Here is a 20582-nt window from a genome sequence, read left to right on the forward strand (position 1 = left end):
AGAGATGAATTAAAAGTAACAAGTGAAATTTAAAGGAGACATAGCGTCATTGAGAGGCATTTGAATTTTGTGTTTTATTTAAAGTGACCTTAAATAATATTATTTGTGTTCTTTGGTTAAATAAATACCTATTTTGCGGGTTTTTGCATTTAAAATAAACATGTTGGGTCGTAGTTTATTACATGGTTTTTCATGTGCATACTAACTGAAGAAAGGGATAAATAAGGTTAAAATACAGGATCAAAAAAGAGGTATATATTTTTATCATGCTTCATCGAAATAAAGGAACACTCTAAGTATGAAGTTAAAAGTACAGGTAGCAGTGCCATTAAATTTGAAGAGTACCCAGGGCCCTGCCCACAGTACTAATACACAAGCAGATTATATAGCTACATGGAATGGTTGTTGCATAATTTGGAGGCACCTCTCGGATAGGCGTGGATTGATTTATCTGACTAGCTATTATTCACTAGCCTCATAGTATAAAAGCTCATAAGCTGGTTTTAGCACGTGGCAAGTATGACAAGTCAAGCATGTTGTTCATCACAGCTGGAGTTGGTTAACTGGTGCAGAGGGTAGTAGATGTACATCATGCCCTCTTAATATTTGGAGTGCCAGAAATCTTACAGAAGATGTTATTTAAGAAACAGCAGAGACAATCAAAGCCTTGGGCAAAGTCAGAGTAAGGAGCAAAACGTTTCACTCTCAACATCAGTTTCTAATGGTGTTATGTGAGTGCCGTGACGTGATAGACCGCACCAAAATTCCCACAGAAGTTATGCCCTAAACGGGTGGTAGTGTGTGGAACACAGTGCACGACACAGCACCTCAGGACAGTGGCAGCTCAAAAGTTTTGTCAGAGAAATTGCTCAAACTTCTGCAGAACAAGGGAAAAACACCGTATGATATCCAGAGATTATGTACCCCCAATGCAGTGGTGAACAGCAGCCCTGTATACTCGACAACTCAAAAAGGCTTTATTGCCCAAAAGGCAAGCTGATAAAGGTAACAGCCAAAGACAACCTGATGAGACAGAAGAGAGGATGGAATAGAAAGAGGCAGAGACATTGATAAATGATTGAGTTGTCCATGTTTTGTTGAGGGTGGTAATTTAAAAAAAAAAAAAAAGACTGCACGTAATTTTGATCAGGGCATGTGAAATAATCTAGGCTTTGTCTAACACACTCCTGGTTCTCTAGAGCTTTTTTATTTTGGTGGCCATTCTGTGCTTTGGCTCGATGTCTTGGGCTGACTCTCTCTATCAAGTTCTTGAGTTGACTTGCCCTAAAACCCGGCTGAGCTGGACATGGGTAAAGAGTGTATTAGTGGATGAGGAAATAGCTCAAATACAACAACAACAAAAAAAAAACTGCAAAAATACATAAGAGCCATTCTCAAATGAGTGAAGACCACCTTTTTGGAATCACAAAAAAACACTTTTTTTTAATATTTATTATTAGAACATTTTTGCGGTTAGTATAACTCAGTGACTCAGTTTGATCTATTACATTATTAGGCCTATGTAAAATGACACGTGTCAGGTGTCTGCATGTGTCTTTAAAATGTAGCTCTCTCTCAGCTAACTTCACTGGTATTGATGTTTACAGATCTGTCATGCTCATTTTTATTACTTACCCCAGCCTCAACAGGCTCACTCTCCATCACCTGTTGTGTCACTAGGTCCTTTTGCTCCTGCTGATGATGATGTTGCAATAAGTAGCCTGAAGCCAGGAGGGTAGTGCCAGGATCAGGCATGGTCTGCGGGGTCTGTCCTCCGCTATCAGATGCTGCTGCTGATGCTGGGGCATTTTTTCAGTGCTTGTTTTTCCATAATGTCGTCAGACTCCTCACCTTGCCTGGCTTACTTGCTGTGACTCTGTTAGCCCTGCCCATCCAGCAACTGGGTGATTGACAGGTCCTGACTGACAGTTAACCAATGGTATTTGTCGATGGGCTGTGCCGAATGGCCAGTCAGCCACACAATTGGACAATAGGTCACTTAAGTGGCTGGCCAGTTATGTGGGGAAAACACATAACACACATACAATGAAACCATCTGGAAGGGAGTTAAGACAGCTTGTCTTGCCTGAGAGTTGTCAAACTGTGGTATTGAGGTCCCTGCATGATGATGATGTGAGTGGAAAGGACCACTGAACTTATTAAAGACAGATTCTGTTGGCTGTGTATGTCCACTGAGGTTGACCCTGTGGAAGATGCATCTCAAGAAAGATGCTCCCTCAATGTGCCTCACTGTTGAATCAGATCACTAGTAATGGCGCCTTGGATCTAGTCTACCTGTGACTGATCACGATACGCGCTATGCACAAGCATTTCCTACCAAGGATCAAAAAGCCCTCACTGTAGCAAAAGCGTTATGGGAAATTTTTTTTGTGTATTACGGTCTACCTTCCAGGATATGCTGGAGCCAACACACCAGTCAACTAGTGCATCTATAAAACGGTACTAAAAATGATGCAACTGGATACTCTTCACATTGCCTGATGTTCGGAAGGGAAGCGAGGTTACCAGTCAACATTTGCTTTGGTGCCTCACCTGATGGAGAGAGTGAGTCCTCTTACCAGCAGTACATGGCCCAGATGAAGAAAGAGTTGCAGACCACCTACAAGCTTGCATCAGAAGCAGCCACAAAAAGTCACCTGATAAATAGGCATAGTATGATCAATGTGTGAGAGATCTGCCCTTGGAAGAAGGTGACGGAGTCCTTATTCAGAACGTTGTACTAACTGGAAAGCACAAACTGCAACACCAATGGAAATCAACACCTTATGTTGTGGTGGAGAGGTTGCCAACCTGCCTCTATACAAGGTCAAACGAGATCATGATCCTGGTGTTGTTAAAACTCTGAATCAAGACCGTCTGTTGCCCATAGGTTAACTGGTTCGGATTTCCAACCCTCCATACGACACAAGCCAGCACACGAAATCAGCCAAACAAACTTACTTGGTTACCAGTGAATCTTCATTTTCTTCACTTTCATTGGAAGGTCTAATCTAATTACACTCCCAGAAAAAGTGGTGGGACTTAGCCGTGAGCTGCTGGTTCTCTGTAGTTATAGGGAGGCAGACGCGAGTTACCGCTGTTGAGTGAACAGGAATACAGTATGACTGCGTGATTGTCCATAACTTGTGGCTGGTGACCAGTGATCCTTTGGGTTTGAACTTTTGTGGTCTATAAGAGGAGACGAGCATTTGTGACTGTAAAAGAGAGAGAGAGAGGACAGGGAAAACTCCTTTGGATCACTATGGAGAGCTTCTTCCAGCTGGTGTGCTGTAGGCTGTCACTCCTGTTTTATCTGGTGCTCTGTCTGCTGCTGTTTTCTGTTTTCGGTGCTACATGCTCCACCTGCTGCCAGTTGCCCAGTTTTCGTTTCATGTAATCCCCTTGATATCACCAGGAATCGTGAGTACTGATTACATGGCTCATGCATTTTTATTTTATGCTTGTGTAAACAAGTGAAGCAGCCATTCCAGTTTTTAGGCCTCCATGCTCCCAAGCCGCAAGTCAACTTTTTTCTCTCTTGATTATACGTTTGTATCGCTGAGTGTGTGTGTTTGTGAGAGAGTGTGGGACCATAGTCTTTTAATTGGGTTACATGGTAAAATTTCTATACACTTCTGATATTAGAGAATAATTAAAAGTCATAAGTGAAATTTAAAGGAGAAGTATTGTCAGCAAGCATTAGTTTTAATTTTGTGTTTTACAAAAGAATAGGATATTTTTTTAGTTTGTTAACAATTTATCATTACCCTATTTCTGTTTATTTTTATTGAAAGTGACTGTAAATAGTGTTATTTGTGAGCTTTGGTTAAATAAATGCCTTTTTGTGGGTTTTTGCATTTAAGGTCAACATGTTGGATCACAATATGTTGACAACATACTTGAACCTAACATCATTGCATTGGACTAGAGCTGTCCTATCTAGTCTGGTTGCGTACGAACTGATGAAGCCTGCTCGGATGAGAGGCGAAACGTCTTCTAAGACAAACTGACGAGGTCCAGTTGCGAACGATTGAATGCCCTAAAGCTTACAATGACCTGGATGAATGAGAATATTCACAGGCATGTTGGATCACAGTTCATTAAATGGTAATTCGTGTGCGTAATAAATGATAAAAAGGATGAATAGGGTTAAAATACATGGATCCAACATTAATAAGAGGTATATATTTTTATCATCACATTAAATTTAATTGGAGGCACCGCCAGTTATTTTAGTTTCAAAATAAAGGTACACCGTTTGCAAGTATTAAGTTAAAAGTACATGTAACAGCGCAATTAAATTTGAAGAGTACCCAGTGGCCCCGCCTATAGTACTAAAACAAAAGCAGATTAAATAGCTACATGGTATGGGTGTTACTCTTGAGTCTGTGACCCAGAGCAACAAATGTATGCAGTTTTGAGCACTGCCATACAGGTGATAATAATTAATATCATACAACTGATGTCATTGCCAGTTATGGAAATCTGTGGGGGATGATATTAAAATGATAATTGCAAAATGTAATTCCATGATAGCATTATAATTTTCCATTTATGAATGTGTTATTTGGGTGAAAATGCAGTAATGCAATTTGCATTTTCATGTTCACATACTGATATGGCTGTTCGATGGCCGTATTAAATTGAAAAAAGAAAGGCACTCGTGGCCTGATTTTCCATTTGTGCAAACAGTATTTAAGTAACAATTGAAACTAAAATACAATTTTCTTACAATCTGAAAATGAAAATTTAGATAATATACAGCATTTGGCATTTCATTTGTAAAGACTCACCCTGCTCAAGATTCAAATGCAATAAGGGAAACAGTGCACTCACTCAGCTACATTTCATTTTCATGCTTATGGAATAAGTGCACTCGGTCTATTTCATTTATTTGTATATGCCATCACATTCTAAAGTGAATAATTTGAAAATGGAAATGGAAACAGCAATTGATAATCATTTTTGAAAGACTTAACCTGCCCCAAAGTGGACAGTATTCAAATGTTTTTCAATTGACAAATTCAAATGAAAAAATATTCAAATGAACTTTGGCCAGTCAGAGACTATTGAAATTGTAATTTGATGCTACACATTCATCCTGTTACATACACTCATACACTCTACATACACTACACAGATGATTTTTTTTTTAAATAGAATATGATGAGATGAGACGTGTATGTAACATGATGGGTGTGTAGCTGTAGCATTTAAATTACACTTGAATTATGGTCGTTGACATTTATTCCTGGTAAATCTTTCAGGTATCATGAAAAATATGCCATTGTTGATGGTACATGTTGCAGCTTCAAAGCGGTAGGAACTAGGTGAGTGGACCTTACTGAGAGAAACACACCACAGAGAAAGTGATGATCCAACTGAAGACCTGCCTTGATGAGAGTGAAATTTTCATTTTCATTTACAAATTATTAGATTATATTTTCATAAAGTGACTTAAATTGTGCTTGCACAAATGAAAAACTTGGCTACATTGTTTAGAATGCATTTTAATTTTCAAGATAGAATTAGCATTTTAATATTTTCCACTGTAGACGAGTTTAGTCTTTGACAATGAAATGTCAGCTTTTCCTTTCATATTTGTCATATCAGTTTGTGGACAAGCATGCATACATGAATGAAAATGCAAATTAGATTATAGCAATTGAACGTGGATGTCAAAGGTTGTTTTCATGTTTGCATTATCATTTTAAGATACTCCCCTCTCTCTATATATATATTTATGTCTTGTCACAGAGGTTGAGAGTAATGTAATTTTAATTCTCTGTTTGTCTTGTACATACTGCAGAATTTACAGTAAAGCTGACTTTGACTTTGACTTTGACTCTGGGCTTCCATAAACAGTTAAAATGAAACTCTATTGGGCACATTAGATCATTTGTCTTGTTATATTAAAATGTCTTCAGCTAGGATGTCATTATGTCACTGTTTACTGTAACCCTGCTTCTACACAGTCTCTGCATGATTTGATGCCATTCTGTGCCTTTGAGCAAAGAATTTGATGACTCTTGTCACTAAATACTAATCCAAGAGTGGAGTTATTTTCAGTTCTGTCTGTACTGTCCCCAGGCATGTGATGACCTCAGCAAATGGACTCTGCTGTTGGGGTCGTCACTGGTTTGTGGTCCACGAATAGAGAATATTTCATTCATCATTGAAGCTACAGGACACAGAGTGGGCTGCAATTCTCCTCACACATCGAATAAGAAAGTAGGCACCACACATTGCTTAAGAAGTAATATTCTCAGAACAGTCATTCAAATTTATCAAAACTTGCCTCTAGCTGGCATATTTTGGCTTGCTTTCCCCAACACTGAAATTTATTATTCCCTAATCTGGTGAAAATTACATCCTTGTGTTTTTTCTTTAAAAAAAAGATATTTTCTGTTTTATTTCATATATATTTTCAATTAACTCAGAACCTGCTTACCAGCGACAAATACACAAATTAAAACAGCAGGAGGGCCATCTTGGCTAATAATTCAGGCTGGGAACCCAATGTCAGCCCAGGACAATCTCTGTACATTCACCACAGACAAGTATTAGTATTGCTGTTTTGTCGAAGTATTTTATTCTGTTTATTTTTTTATGCCAGTAGCATTTTCATTTTATTACTGAAGTAGCTTAATTTTCAAGAGGTAGCCAATTGTACTTCCATGATTCGGTTGCAGGATTCAATATTCATGCATCTCATTTTTGTTTTGGGTGTTTGTTTTCCACCTGGTATTTCCTTAGCTCTGACTGGATTCGAGCTGGACGTACTTCTGCCTGATGATAGAGATCATACTGGGCTTTATTTTCAATATTATCTCCATGCATGCACATCTTCTGTTTCCTACCCAACATGTTTAAGTGCTGATACCATTTATTAGTTTAGTCTTTAAACAGAGAATCAAGTCAGAAAGGAAAGTTTAATATTATGATGTGCTGAGGATGGCCCTCCTCGTCACTTCACAATTAAAGTATTTAGATGTATTGATAAATAGTGCTAAATTAGTATCATAAGATTTAAGATGTGCAGTAAATTGCCCATTATATCTTTACATATATAACTTAGTGACCTATTTTGTTTGCTTAAATGATAAAGATAAAACCTGCACATATTTATTTTTCCTATTTTCTCCATTTGGAATTTTACTGTTTTTAAATTCTTCAACCTGCAACCGTCTAATAGTTTCTACTACTGCGGTTGGAAGTGTTTTTGAAACGGCAAGTTAGTGTGGGAACCTTCATCAATAACCCTCAGTCCAGGTAGGACTGGTTTTAGTCCTAATTTAGTCATAGTTCCCTTGAGGAATTCTTGATAAATACAGGACCAGAAAGAGCTGCCCACATCTGAAAAAAATGTATTGCATTCTATACAGTGTAAATACAGTGGACTTGGGTAATTCAGCATCAGTATATTCAGCAGAGATTTAATCTTGTGGTCAATGTAGGAGAGAGACAGAGAATGATATTGATGATTGATTGAGTAGACAGGGCATAATGAACTGTATACTTTTCCTGTGCTGTGGATCAGTACAGAGTGTCAGCTAACTAGTCGTGTGTGTTGTCCGCAGGTGCTGAAGTGGTCTGACTACTGTCTTCCTGTGGCCTGTAGCCCTGGCCAGCCATTTCGGGCAGTGGCTCAGGCCAGTGTAGAAAATTTCAGTCGGCTGGGGGTGGCTTTTATCGAAGATCGCCTTCATCTGGACAATGGACTTATCCCTTCAAAGATAGTCCGTATGTTGCCTTCAGTAGCATTTCATATTTACCCTTTTATGTTCAATTGTATTTTCACATCCCCATCTCTGATCACCTCACCTAGAGTGCAAATCTCATAGCATTATGTTCTATAATGTTAAATTAAATTGGAAAAATAAGTTCACCAGCAAGAATGAGTTGTAACAAATGTCAACAAAAGTTTTATTTTAATCTTAAACTTAATCTACATTTTGGAGAGGTAATGTTTAGTGACAGACACACAGAATTAGCACCAACTCTGCAATTCCCCTCAGCCAAACAGAGCATTTTCGCCTCTTTTAGTTGATTTTTTTTTTTTTTTTTTTTGGTTTTACGGCTCACAAGCTCTGCTCTCATCAACCTTGTTTTCAGCAGTGGTAAGCAGCTGTTTTCAGTGAAAATGCTCTGGTAAAGCCACCGACAATACCAACACCAAAGAGGGGACAGACAGAGCTAGCCAATTTCTGGTGAACATTGTGAAGTTTTTGGCTCCCAAAGAGCCAGATATTTTTCTCAGGAGTTGGTGGAAACCAAACCACAGATCCGCTGCATGTGTGAATATACAACTCTTTGCTAACACATTCGCATGTCAACTGGCCAATATTTTCATACCTAATTTATTATTATCAATAGTTTAAACATTGTTTACATAAATACTTTTTTTTAATTTACAAATCGTAAGTCACCAGATTGCACTGACATTTCTATACATTTTATTTTTGTGACATTCCCATAGCTGTCCTCCTTCAAGAATCCACTCTCAGTGCACTGTTGGAGAAGCAGTGTCCACAGACCCCAAAGACTGAGACTCCACTCTGGGTCTGTGGCACTCAGACTGAAGAGGGTGTTGCTGAGCCTTTGCCTTGTCACCTGTCAACTGACCAACAGCACCTACACTGCCGTAAAGGAAGTCTTTTCCTCACCCCGGAGGCAAAGAGGAGATTAGAAGAGCGACGAGGGTCAGAGCCACTCCGCAGCACCCAGGATCGGGGACCTGTTGGTGACTTGGAGGACCACTCTTTGGGGAATCATCACCACATGGAGGGCCATGGACACCATCTCCATCTGTCCAGCTGCCACGAATGTTTAGAGCTTGAAAACAGCACTATCCTCTCTGTCAAATATGCCTCAGCTGAGAACATTCCAGACCTTCCTGATGATAACTCAGCAGGACTTGATAGTGGGGATGAGACTCTGGATGAAGTTGAGCATGATGCCAAAGGGGTTTTTGGTCAAAGCAGCAGATTTGACCGTAATAGCAAACCGCCAAATGTTCTGGTGTACACAGGTGGTTGCCAGGAGCGTTTTCAGGCAGTTAGTCGGCTTTTATCAGAGTGTGTAAACATGGAAGACAACATAATATATCCCCTCCTGCCTCAGCAGGCTTTGAGTGATCCTTGGCTGGACAACACCAGGCTTCTGGTACTGGCAGAGGAGGAAACTTTGACCCCCCAGCTTCAGACCTGCTTTCTCACCTACCTGAGTCAGGGTGGTAGGGTACTAGGGCTAGCCTCCACCCTCTGCCCTGCAGGCCTCTGTCTGGAAATCAGGGAGAGGAGACGGGGGCAGGTTAGCAGACTCAGCTTCACCAGGGAGGATTGCACTGAACTGGAACTGAGCTTGTTGGCAAGTGGGAAGGTCTACATCAGGAATACTCAGGGAGGAGGGGAAGTGGAGCTCTGGGGGGAGCTGAAAGGGGATGTCCCTCACCAGAGGGATATGGTTATAGTCAGAGTTACCCATGGAGGGGATGGCGGGGAAGCTGTGCTCTGTCAGGTAATGACACATGACATTATCAAGACTGATTGTAGTTTGCAGGGCTGAATGCTGTTTGAAATATTTCAAGGCTCCAAGATTTATTTATCACATACAGTTCAGCCAAAAATTCAATCAGTAAAAAGATGATAATGTTTTATTTTTATTGACACAGTCAGGGAAGTAATAATTTAATTGTATGTTTTTTATTGAGTTCATAGTTTGCAGTGATGTTGAACTGCTTTGCATTATATTGAGAGTTGTTTCTAATGTTTTTTCCACCCCAATTACAAACATGTGGGGCAAAGAATATTAGAAACACATTTCAGTACAATGTGACCCAGTACAATACCGCCACTAACTATTGACCCCAGTAATAAACATGAAGTCGAATTGGCACCTCTCTGAAAGTTTGAACAAAAAGTAGCCATTGTAAGCTTCGAAAAGGTAGAACTTGTGGCTGTGCCGTTACACTGAATTGCATTAGGTTGTACATGTTTACCTAATAAAGTGAAAAGGCATTGTACTTCTCAGTATGTGCACTGAAAGGTGGGGGTGGAATACTCTCGATGATGTGCTAAAAGCTTAGTGCGATGACAATGACGATCATTAGAATATTCCACTTTGGTTAAGTTTGAGCGCAAATCTCAGCCGTAGGATGGTGCCTGTATCTTTCTACATATAAGCCACAACCAGCTACTTGCATCAACCCATGGTTTCTAGTTCAGATAAAACAGCCACCAGAGGAATAATACAGTTGGCGAGCACTGCTATGAATCTTGTTGCAACTTCCCCCAATCCAGCTGAATCATCATATCCCTGCCAGAGTCACTCAGTGTGTTCTGAAGCCAAGCCTCTGATTGGGCAGTCACAACGTCTGACCTGTCTCTTCACCTCAGTTTTCCATACTGTACCTTCTTTTGATTTTTTTACAGGTATAATGAAGAGGGTGTCATAGTCTGAGTTACCAAATGGTGGCAAAGAAGTTAGCCTTGTAACCCTCCATGAATGGAGAATAACATTTATCGATAGGCATACCCCTGTGGTGGTACATGTAATGTGTTGATAAAAGTTTGGCATAACTTTTTTAAGGTTTGCCTCACCTACATCCCCAGTTCCAATGAGGACAGCAGGGCTAGGTCAGGTGTATGCACAGATCAACACCATTTTGCATAAAAATAAGACTCTGGAGTTTATCCTGCATGACTTACATGAGAAGGGATCTCTTAGTGGCAAGGTTAAACAGGAGAAACTATTACAGCAAGTAAGAACTGTTTCTATGTTAATCTGAATGTTGTTTTAAGACAGACTTAACAAAAAATGTCAACCTATCCTAACAAGGCAAAAAATACTTTTTGGCACCATGTTATTGACTAGCAGTGAGTTCAGTACATAATACAAGTGCATAATCACCTTAGTAGATCAACCTGATTTGACTGTGTGCCCTTAATATAAATAGTCAGATTTTGAAAATGTTTCTTATTATTCCAGGTTACTTCTGTTTTAATTCAAGTGATTTTAAAAGTGCATGCTGACTGGAATACTGTTGAGACATTTATACTGAAAGAGATATGAGCATATAAGTATGTGCACCCCCATGAGAGGGAGGAGGGACTAGGGAGAAAACACTGTGTTTCAGTCTGTCAGATTGACTGTAGCTCTGGTTAAGACTGACAGAAAGGTAATCCTGAAAAATAACCTGACCAGAACCAGGTCAATTTGGTCAATTTATTTTGACCTCCTTTCATATATTGTGTTCTTTAATAATAGCGTGATTGCTTAATTTTGTTTCTAATGATTTTTTTTTTGTCATATACAGGACAAGCCTCAATTGAATGCTTGCTTCTTTTGCCAACAGCAGGATACATAATCAAACACTGTTAATGTATCTCTTCCAATTGTTTGGCTAATCCTCCCTGAAATACATATGCAACAAGTAGAAGAGTACCTGCAAGCACACAAATGACATGCAAGTGGTGACTCCAGACAGGCCTCTTGATAAATCCAATACATTTTAGGGGCAGAATGTGTATGCACTCCACCCACAAAGTCTTACTTTGATGGATAAATCGTTGGTGAGCATTTCTGTAGAGTCTGGCTGCTGTGGAATTTGAACTTCTTTGAGTTTTGTTGCTGCCTCGAGCTGCATGGAGAAGGAGACAGGCAGTGCTCAGTCCCATAATTTGAAACATCCCCATGTAGCTCAATAAATCGAATTAGTGTTAGGTGTTAGGTTAGAAAATGTTTAATTGTGATATCATGGACAGATTTTGATTTTGAGGTGGAGTTTGTTGGAGAGCATACACAGGGTGGAATTGAGTGTTATGAGAGCTTGATTTTGTATATATTGGAAGGATATGTCTATACTGTGCCGTGCAGATTGGTAAAATGTATGTTAATTTGTATTTGTTTTTTGCAATAGAAAAAAAAGTTGATTCCTGCTGGCACTATCCCTAAAGTAAGCACATGTTTCAAAGCAGGATACACATGCTCTTATGTTTGCCCATCTGCAGGTCCACCTGGAAATTGCCCCTGACTCCCAGAACTTGACGTCAGAAGGTTTTGATGAACTGAAGGTCAGCAATGCACTGCGTTATGAAGTCTTGACAGAGATCCTCACCTCTCTGGGCCTCAGCTGTGAGCTAAACCAGACTCCAGCTGTGAGCCCAGTCCACCTGCTGGCAACCTCTCAAGTAAGTGCTAATTTGTCAGTACTTTGTCAGGCTGCAGGATTAAGATAAGGTCACATGTAAACAGTGAAACAAGCAAGGTGCTTGACATAGTCTTGTCAGCTACATTAGTTATGTAAAAAAAAAAAAAAAAACTTTTCTGGATTTTTTTCATCAACACCATGTCCAAACCAACAGTTTGTCCACATTACATGACCCATTATAAGAACATATGAGGCTAGGGGGTTACAGTATATAGCTGATAGGCCTATAAATGTGTAAAGGTATACCTGTTCCATGTCCGATTAGTGTTTTGGAGGCAATACATCTGTCATAAAAAAAAACAGTCAGCACCATAGACAGCTCCAGGAGGAAGAGAGTATTCTGAGATTAGAGATGAATTTCTTTGCAAAGCCAGCATCATATGTCCCAAAATTTTGGATGGACAACTCTAGTAGGAGTGCTTGGAGAAGACTTTTCTGATGTTTTAAGCGAAGTGTTGGTGATCTATCATTGTTGAAATTCAGAGTTTTATTTAAGGTTATGGTGCATTTCATTTGATTGCCTCCAATGGTGACCTGGGAAACACCATATGATACTTCAGCCAGCGAGGAGTCAAGTTGGATAGATTGTCATAGGCAGTGGTGGTTGTTAAACAATGAAGTCAACAACTCCCAAGATCCCACGGTACTTCACAATCTCATCTTTTGTTTTCATTGTTTTGATTGAAGGACCCCTGGTGGTAGAAATTATATACATTGTGTTTAAATCAGAAGTTGAGAATCTAAGCCTTATCTCGTAAAAATTATGCTGACATTCTGCCACCCAAGGAAAATACCAGTCTCATCTAAACATTCTTCCCGTTATTCATTCATAGATTCACTCATACACATACGCAGTGAACATCAGATTGTTTTTATTTAAGTTAACTGTATGAGCAACAACACAGGTACTCTGTATACAACACACGTGGAAACAATTTAGCTTCTTAAACATATGCAAATATATGAGCATATATGGACCAGGCTTACAGGTGGTCTGTGTATGGAGGGCCTATACAAACATGTGTGGGCGGTTAATCAGTCTTTGATCAGCCATCACAGTGGCTGACCACAGCTACCCAGTTTGACTATCATGGGGTTTGATTTTTAGAAAACATTGAGGTTCACTTTATCCTGAAGATATCACAATTGAAAGCAGTGTAAAAAATAAAAAGCTAAATTTTTTATGGAGTGATTGGATTTAGAAATTGATCTCAATTCTTTTTTTTCACAGTTAAAGAAACTAAGAATAGTCACCTTGCCTCTGCCTCTGTGCTGCAAACAATTACTGTAGATAAGTCAAGGCATTGACATGAGGAGAGTCCAGCAGAGGGTGATCACCTGGGGCTCATTATTTCCAGTTTATGTAGAGAGATGCTAATTACATTCTGCATATGTTAGTATTCAACTGGTATGGTATCATCATATTAAAATGCGGGTGAGGGATGGAGTAAATACACGTTCCTCTGCCTCCTCCTACACTTTATACACAATTCAACTCTGAATCCTCCTTTTTGTACAAAGCAGTGTCAAGTTTGACAGTTTTTTATCTTTTTATTAGTCTTCTAAAACAACCTAAAATGGCATCGAAATCAAACAAAAAAGACTGTAAAAACTTCACTTGAAGAAAAACTAGGCTATGTTCAGACAGTCTCAGGCCATGGACACCACCTGACTTCCTTTGAAGCTAATGTGAACCAGCTCAGTGTTAATGTAGAGGTAATGAGGCTAAATGAACAACTACAGTGGAGAGCCACAGGAAGCTAAAGGCCAAAACCATCAACCTCCAGTCACACAGCTGCTGCAACAACATAAGAATAATTGGCCTACCTGAGTCAATGGAAGGTACACAGCCCATGTCCATCTTTCTAAGCTGCTGATGCAGCTTCTAGGCCTAGAGTGGTTATCGTGCACATCCACCATTAAAAAGGAGGTGAATTGGCTTTCAAAGTAGTTTTTACAAAATCCTGCTGGTAAAAGTCCAGATTTTAAACTCAGATTTAGACTCTCTCTTCAGCGTTTAAAAATAAACAGACGTTAGGCTCAAACTCTACAAATACATCAGTCTGCACAGTAAATGTCCTACTGACTTAGCAATAAGAAAAACACATTCTTGAAGTTGTGTCATTATGATGTGTTATCATCACAAGAATAAGACATACCATTAAGTTCAACTTGACTAATAAATGTAGCAAAGTTCAGTCAGAAGGATTCCTGGAGTGTACAGGTACACACCCTAACAACAGCCAAGAACAGCCACTAGGGGGAGGTGGAGCTTCAGGTTGAGAAACAGGAAGCAACCGTCTGAGTTTCTCCTCAAAGCAACTCTGGTCACATTCCCAAATTTGACCCCTCCACCGGCTGGTACCAATGAAGTGAGCTGTCCTTTTTGGGCACAGAGCCTGAGCCCCATATAAAATAGTATGAAAATAATATTAGTTGAAGTAGCAGTAGTATTGTAGTTGCTTTTGTCTTCATTGTAGAATGTTTGGATTACTATGTGACCTTTGACCGTGCTGCCCCAGCCACTTTGTCCCAACAAGCAGCAAGCTGATGAAAATTGAGGGCTGCAGAATTGTTTCCAGATTGCTAGGTCGGTGGAGTAGGAGAACTTTATATCTCAGCATGTCTCAGAATGGCCTCTCTACTTTGGGTATACTACCTTGGATTGCTTCGCAAAGCTTTTATTCAGTCCTAAAGTTGTCAGGATGCTTTGGTTTAAAGTGGATTAGGTTAAGTGAGCATGTTTCCATGAGTGCTTGTTGTCAGATATTGCTACTCGTGCACAACAGGTTTGAAGCTCTTTACCTCAACAAGTAGAATTTTACATATACTATACTATGATACTTTCCCTCATGCACCAAATGCAATTAATGTTCTCTCCAGGCCTCACCCTTAATGTAATAACCACAAAACATAACTGGATTGTATAATATGACAAATTCATATGTAGAGCTCAAACAACACATTGGCATGGTTAATATTATTGGCCAGTTTCACCTTACCACACATGTCTGTATTGGTGTATAAATATCGACTGAACAGTAACAAGAAATGGCAGTACAAAAACTTCAAAAAGTTGTCAGAGCCACTGTTTAGCAATCCAGCTCATATGAGAGACTATTCATGAATTTTGTCCCTTGACCTGTCCTTTATCAAATAAAGGTACATGGTATCAAAATGAATTTCTGTGTGTGTATATAATGATAAGTTATGTAATAATGTAGGCAAGTCTACAGGGTCATCAAGACTCCAGGCTCCATCCTTGACCCTCTGTTATTCTATACATACTGCCATTGGGACGTCATGCATAAATGCAAAATTCAGTACCAAGGTTATGCAGATGACATGCAAATTTATGCCCCCATTAATAACCAGTGAAGAAGGCAGTTTTCATCAATTATTATCCTGTCTGTCAGAACTAGTCCCAGATGTCCCAAAACTTTCTCCAGGGAAATGGAAAAAATAAATAAAAATCTTCTATTTAACAGAAACATTGTGGCTTCTTGTCTACAAGTGTCAAACTTACAGCCAGAAACCTGGATATAAGATTTGACAGTCGCCTTTAATTTGAAAAACATATTACAAAAGTTGTTCAATCTTGTTTTTAGCAGTTAAGAAGCGTCTCATTAAACAATTCTTTTCTCTCTTGATCTGATCTCGAGAAGGTCATTCATACTTTTGTTTCTTCTTAATTAGATTATTGTTGTACACAATAGTATGTTGGGGTTTTGTTTTTTTTAGCTTTTCATAGCTTGTGTGTGGCATAAAAGAACTACAGTTTGCATTTTGTTGTACAAACCTGTGTTACAGAATAGTAAATAAATTGACCTTGAACAATTGCAGTAATTACAAAAAAAGATTTTATGTCTTCAGTACAAACCAATGGGCTTTTAACTGAGAGCAACAGACATGTATTAGTCCATCTTTTAGAAAATATTGGATTGTGGCTCAGGAGGAAGAGCAGTTGTCCACTTATCAGAAGGTTGGTGGTTCGATCCCTTAGCAGTCTACATGTCAAAGTATCCTTGGGCACGATACTGAACGCCAATCTCCTGAAGCTGTGCATTGGTGTGTGAATGTGTTAATGCTCCGAATGAGTAGGTGGCTTAGCTACCATGGGTGAATGCAGGCTTGTGTTGTAAAGCGCTTTGATTGGTTGGCAGACTAGAGAAGCGCTATATAAAAACAATCCATTTATACTATATAAGTTGAATGTTTTACTTCCCTAATAGTATGCGCCAAGGCTTATGTATATTGTAATGCAAAAACTGTTGAAAACTTTCAGTCAGTGTGTCAGGTGGTATATCTGATATCACATTTAACAGAAAATGCAAGTGTGGTTTGACTGTAGACAGTGTTTCTGTAGAGAGATGGCTACAGTATTTCATATAAAAGAAATAACTCATGGTAATATTGTCTTTCTGTGCTCCTTTACACAGGAGGCCAAGACCAGCTTTCTGAAGTGGCTACAGAAACGTGCTGATCAAAGTGGCCTCCTCACATTGCCCAAGGCCTCCTTGAGGATGGTGTCCTGTTCTGAGCTCTTGGATGGTCCTGTGTTGCCCGAGGGCTCTCTGGCAATGGTCATTGACTCTTCAGAATCCCAGAGCTGGGCACAGTTCAGTATGGAGACCTACAGCAAGAATCTGAAGACCAGTATACTGGGGCGCACCGTGCTGTATGCTGAGGTTGCCACATCTACCATGGACCTCTTAGAAGGGTAACACATGTCCCCCTGAGCCTGTTCAATGTTTAAAATATACTGAGGTTGTCCACTGAGGCTGGCAGCTTTTTGTGACCAAAAAGATGTGCAGCGTTTTGATTGCTGCAATTGGCACAGGCTAACTAGCTGTAACCTTACACAGCACCTTTTAACACCCTACCCTACACAGTTACCTGAAGTTTGCCAAATAGCAAAACGAGTTTAGCGTGCTAAAAATAGTTTTACTATACTTCAGTGTTCAGAGCCCCCGAGGTCCAATTGATATTTTGTATCATGTGCTCACAAGATACAGTATGGATCTTCTTCTACACATGAAAAAAAAATCACCATTGACCCTCTGTCATATGGTCAAGACCTCTTTAAAGTTTTTCAGTGGGTAACATTCAGAGGTTGATTGTGAACAGAATTTGACATGACTGAATTTGTGAGTTTGAAAAGAATAACTGTTAGCTGCAATTGTAGCATTGGTTGTCATAAGGTGTGCATGCACCAGGGCCAACTTGGATAATAATTCAGATCTTGAATCCAATGTGAGTTGAGAGTAATCTCTGCACATTCATTTCAGACCACATATACTTTAACTGTTTTGTAAAAACATGATTGCCTCTTTACTGTTTACAAGAGTAACGTTTTTGTAGTTTGACAACTACACACGAAAACTGCTTAAAACCATCAAAATCGCTAAAAACAACCCAGTGCACTCAGTTTGAAGACTTAGTCAACAGCACTTTCATAATTAAGGTTAAAGGAATAGATATTCATATGTAGCATTTTTGTACACTTTTTGGTGAGTTTGCTTTGCATCTGGCGTTTCTTCAGACTGGACTGGTGTTGATTGTCATGAAGCTTTGGTAGCTCTAAGCAACTAGAGGTTTTTCCACCTGATAGAAGAGTATATAGCTCATTATTTAAATCACAGAATCAACTCGGCAAGGGTAGTTGTGATATTATGATGTTTGTTTTGTTTTTAACACTAACCATCTGTAAGATCTGTAATTTTGCAGCATTTTACTGCACTTTCCTAGAGAGCTTTCCTTTTAATGGCCTTCTTCACACCTCAACTTTTTTCCTCCCTTTTGTTCTTTCTCTCTTCAACGCTATCCATTTTCTCTCCACACTGCTCAGCCATGCACACTCCTCGCACTGACTGAATGTTGTGTTGATGTGTATGTGCCTGTGACCAGTGATGTGTGAGGACATACAGAGATCATATCATCAGGTTTAAAGCAAGCTGGGGAGTGATGGTCTACTGGTCTGAGTGACTGTAGTTGCCCTGTGTTGTATGCAGTTGTAGATCTGTTACCTTTTAAACCCTAGGATAATTTTTGGTTAGCGTGATATTATTTCTATGTTTTCAGTTTTTTTTGAGGCTGGTCACATTGTTCTTAACTTTTTTCAACCACTGTGCAGTAAAGCTTTCCTGTGGAGCTTTTGACCACCATTAGATAGTTTGTTCATATGCACATGTACTGAAACAGCACAAAAAGATGTGCCTCAAAATCCAAGCTGCAGCTTGCCTTACTGTGGTTTTACAAAAAACAGCTCACTTGACCGCGGTCACCCTTCTAGCGAAGCTCCTTACGTTCTTGCTAGTAACTTATTTAAAGAGTTAGGTCTCAGAGATTGACAGTGTTGGGTAAAGAACATAGCAACTATCTAACAGAGTTAACTTGGATGCATTAGACAAATTGCAGAGGTGTTCATAATACTTTATGAGATATAAATAAAAACGCAATCAGTTGCAAACAAACTGTAGTAGCAAAGGTCGGCATAGCTGTTAGCGCGCGTGTGCACGTGTGTGTGTGTGCGCGCGTGTGCACGTGTGTGTGTGTACTTGGTGGGAGGGTAGACGGGCTGGAACTAATTTAATGCCTAAGTGACCTCACTGCGGCAAAGGCGAGTTGCACCTAATAGACTTCTTTGTCTTTATCCACACATGAGTAAAAGTGGCTGTTGAGCAGGTCGATCAGGCAGCAGGTGGGAGCAATTAAAACTGTCATAAAGTTTGAAAAATGGATTGTGGAGCAGCACTGAGCTGATTGGAACAGACAGTGTTGTCATTAAGGTTGTACAAAAACTAAAGCAGGGTGAATGAGTAGGCCATATAACCCCAAATCTGGAGCTGCAGATTGATTTCTCTGCTAATGTTTGAGTTTCCAGATGTCCCTCTGGAGTAGCCCTGATTAATGTTATTATTAAGGAATGCTTGTTTTATTTCTTCAAGCATTTGTGTTAGTCTTCAGTATGATCCTGAATATTTTCAGAGAAAATTAACCTTTTTGGTACAACTGACAGTTTTGAACAGTGTGAGAGGAAAGCTTGTGGGAGCTGACAGAGAGCAGACTGCATTGGGTTTTTGCATGGTGCCCACTGATGCTTTGCTATTACAGTATGCAGCATATAACATTTTGTGTTCTGTGTCTTTCAGTGTAAATTTCAGTGTGGCCACATACTATCAGACAAATGTTTTTGTCAGACAAAACTCATTTAGTGAACTGCATTAAAGGGGCATACTGATTTTACTCATGAAATCAGTTGTCTAGTCATGATTAGTGCTAGTCAGCCTGTGAAAACAGTTGTATAATAACCTCTTTGGCTCTGGAGGAGTCTAAGTCACTAGTCTTGTGTTAGTCCACAGCCATGTTTCACTCAGCGATGAGTGAGTGAAAACATAGTGAAAAAGGTTAGAATATTGGAAAAATCAACACTGGCTTCGAACACTTTTCTTTTACTTAGAGTATATAAATTTTGCAATTAGTTTATGTCTAGTCCACTACATTTCAAAGGGAAATTGGCACTTTTTACTCCTTTTTATTACATTTATTTTGCAATGATAGTTAATAGATAATCTGCAGAATACCTATAAAACACACAGTATGATCAGTTTATAGAATATGATGTAATGTTAGATTTTAAACTATCCAACAGCAAATTAGTTAAAATTACCACTAGGGGTCTGAGCTGGTTTTTCAACTTTTTCTACAGATAATGGGATGGGAGACAATGGGAGAGGGTTCCAAAGTTTAGGAGCCACAACCTCAAAAGCACAGCCTACTTTAGCATGTGCAGAGCTACATCAGTGATAACAAGAACCTTGCATTGAAATCCAAATTGGATGGAGAGCCAATGAAATGATATCAAGATTGGTGTCACTTGAGACCTTCTTGATGACCTGGTCAAAAGCTATCTGAAAGCTATCAAAAACGACACATTGCAATGTTCCAGGAGGTTATGTGCCAGACTATTTCTTGGGTCTGAGCAGTGATTTCATGAGGTCTCCGCTGTTGCCTGGCAACTGTCTAGATTCATGATCTCAGGGTTAAACCACGATCATGGATGCTATTGAGTGATGATATTGAGTGAAGCAAAGTATGTGAAGCACTTTCGTAAAAAGGTATTGCAGGAGGCCTAGTGTTACACATCTGAGAAAATCTTTGTCCTCATTCTTTTTTTGTTTTCTCATATTGCAGACATTCATGTCAGTCAGGCTGGGTTTCCACCCTCAGTACTTTACATGCTCAGATTTGTATCAACTTATTCTTTCAATTCTGATTTATATCAAAATTTCACAGTATTTTGTTAAGGTGAAGTGTGTGTGTGTGGCTTCCTGTATTTAAGCAGCATGTAACAATCACATTTTACCTTTTG

The 20582-nt window shown here is 39.4% G+C and overlaps 1 protein-coding gene across 2 annotated transcripts in view; it reads left to right on the forward strand.

Annotated features, from left to right (window-relative positions):
• hlcs (holocarboxylase synthetase (biotin-(proprionyl-CoA-carboxylase (ATP-hydrolysing)) ligase)) overlaps positions 1-20582 on the forward strand; it is a 41960-nt gene that overhangs the window by 2190 nt on the left and 19188 nt on the right. The window contains exons 2-6 of one of the 2 annotated variants that reach the window (XM_041951888.1): positions 6091-6231; positions 7581-7743; positions 8480-9519; positions 12012-12191; positions 16651-16931. In XM_041951888.1, coding sequence (XP_041807822.1) covers positions 6091-6231; positions 7581-7743; positions 8480-9519; positions 12012-12191; positions 16651-16931 — 1805 coding nt within the window. The remainder of the gene's footprint in view (positions 1-6090; positions 6232-7580; positions 7744-8479; positions 9520-12011; positions 12192-16650; positions 16932-20582) is intronic. The other variant, XM_041951889.1, reaches the window with a different exon arrangement.

Source organism: Chelmon rostratus, chromosome 14 (assembly GCF_017976325.1).
Source record: "Chelmon rostratus isolate fCheRos1 chromosome 14, fCheRos1.pri, whole genome shotgun sequence".
Classification (NCBI taxonomy): Eukaryota; Metazoa; Chordata; class Actinopteri; order Chaetodontiformes; family Chaetodontidae; genus Chelmon; species Chelmon rostratus.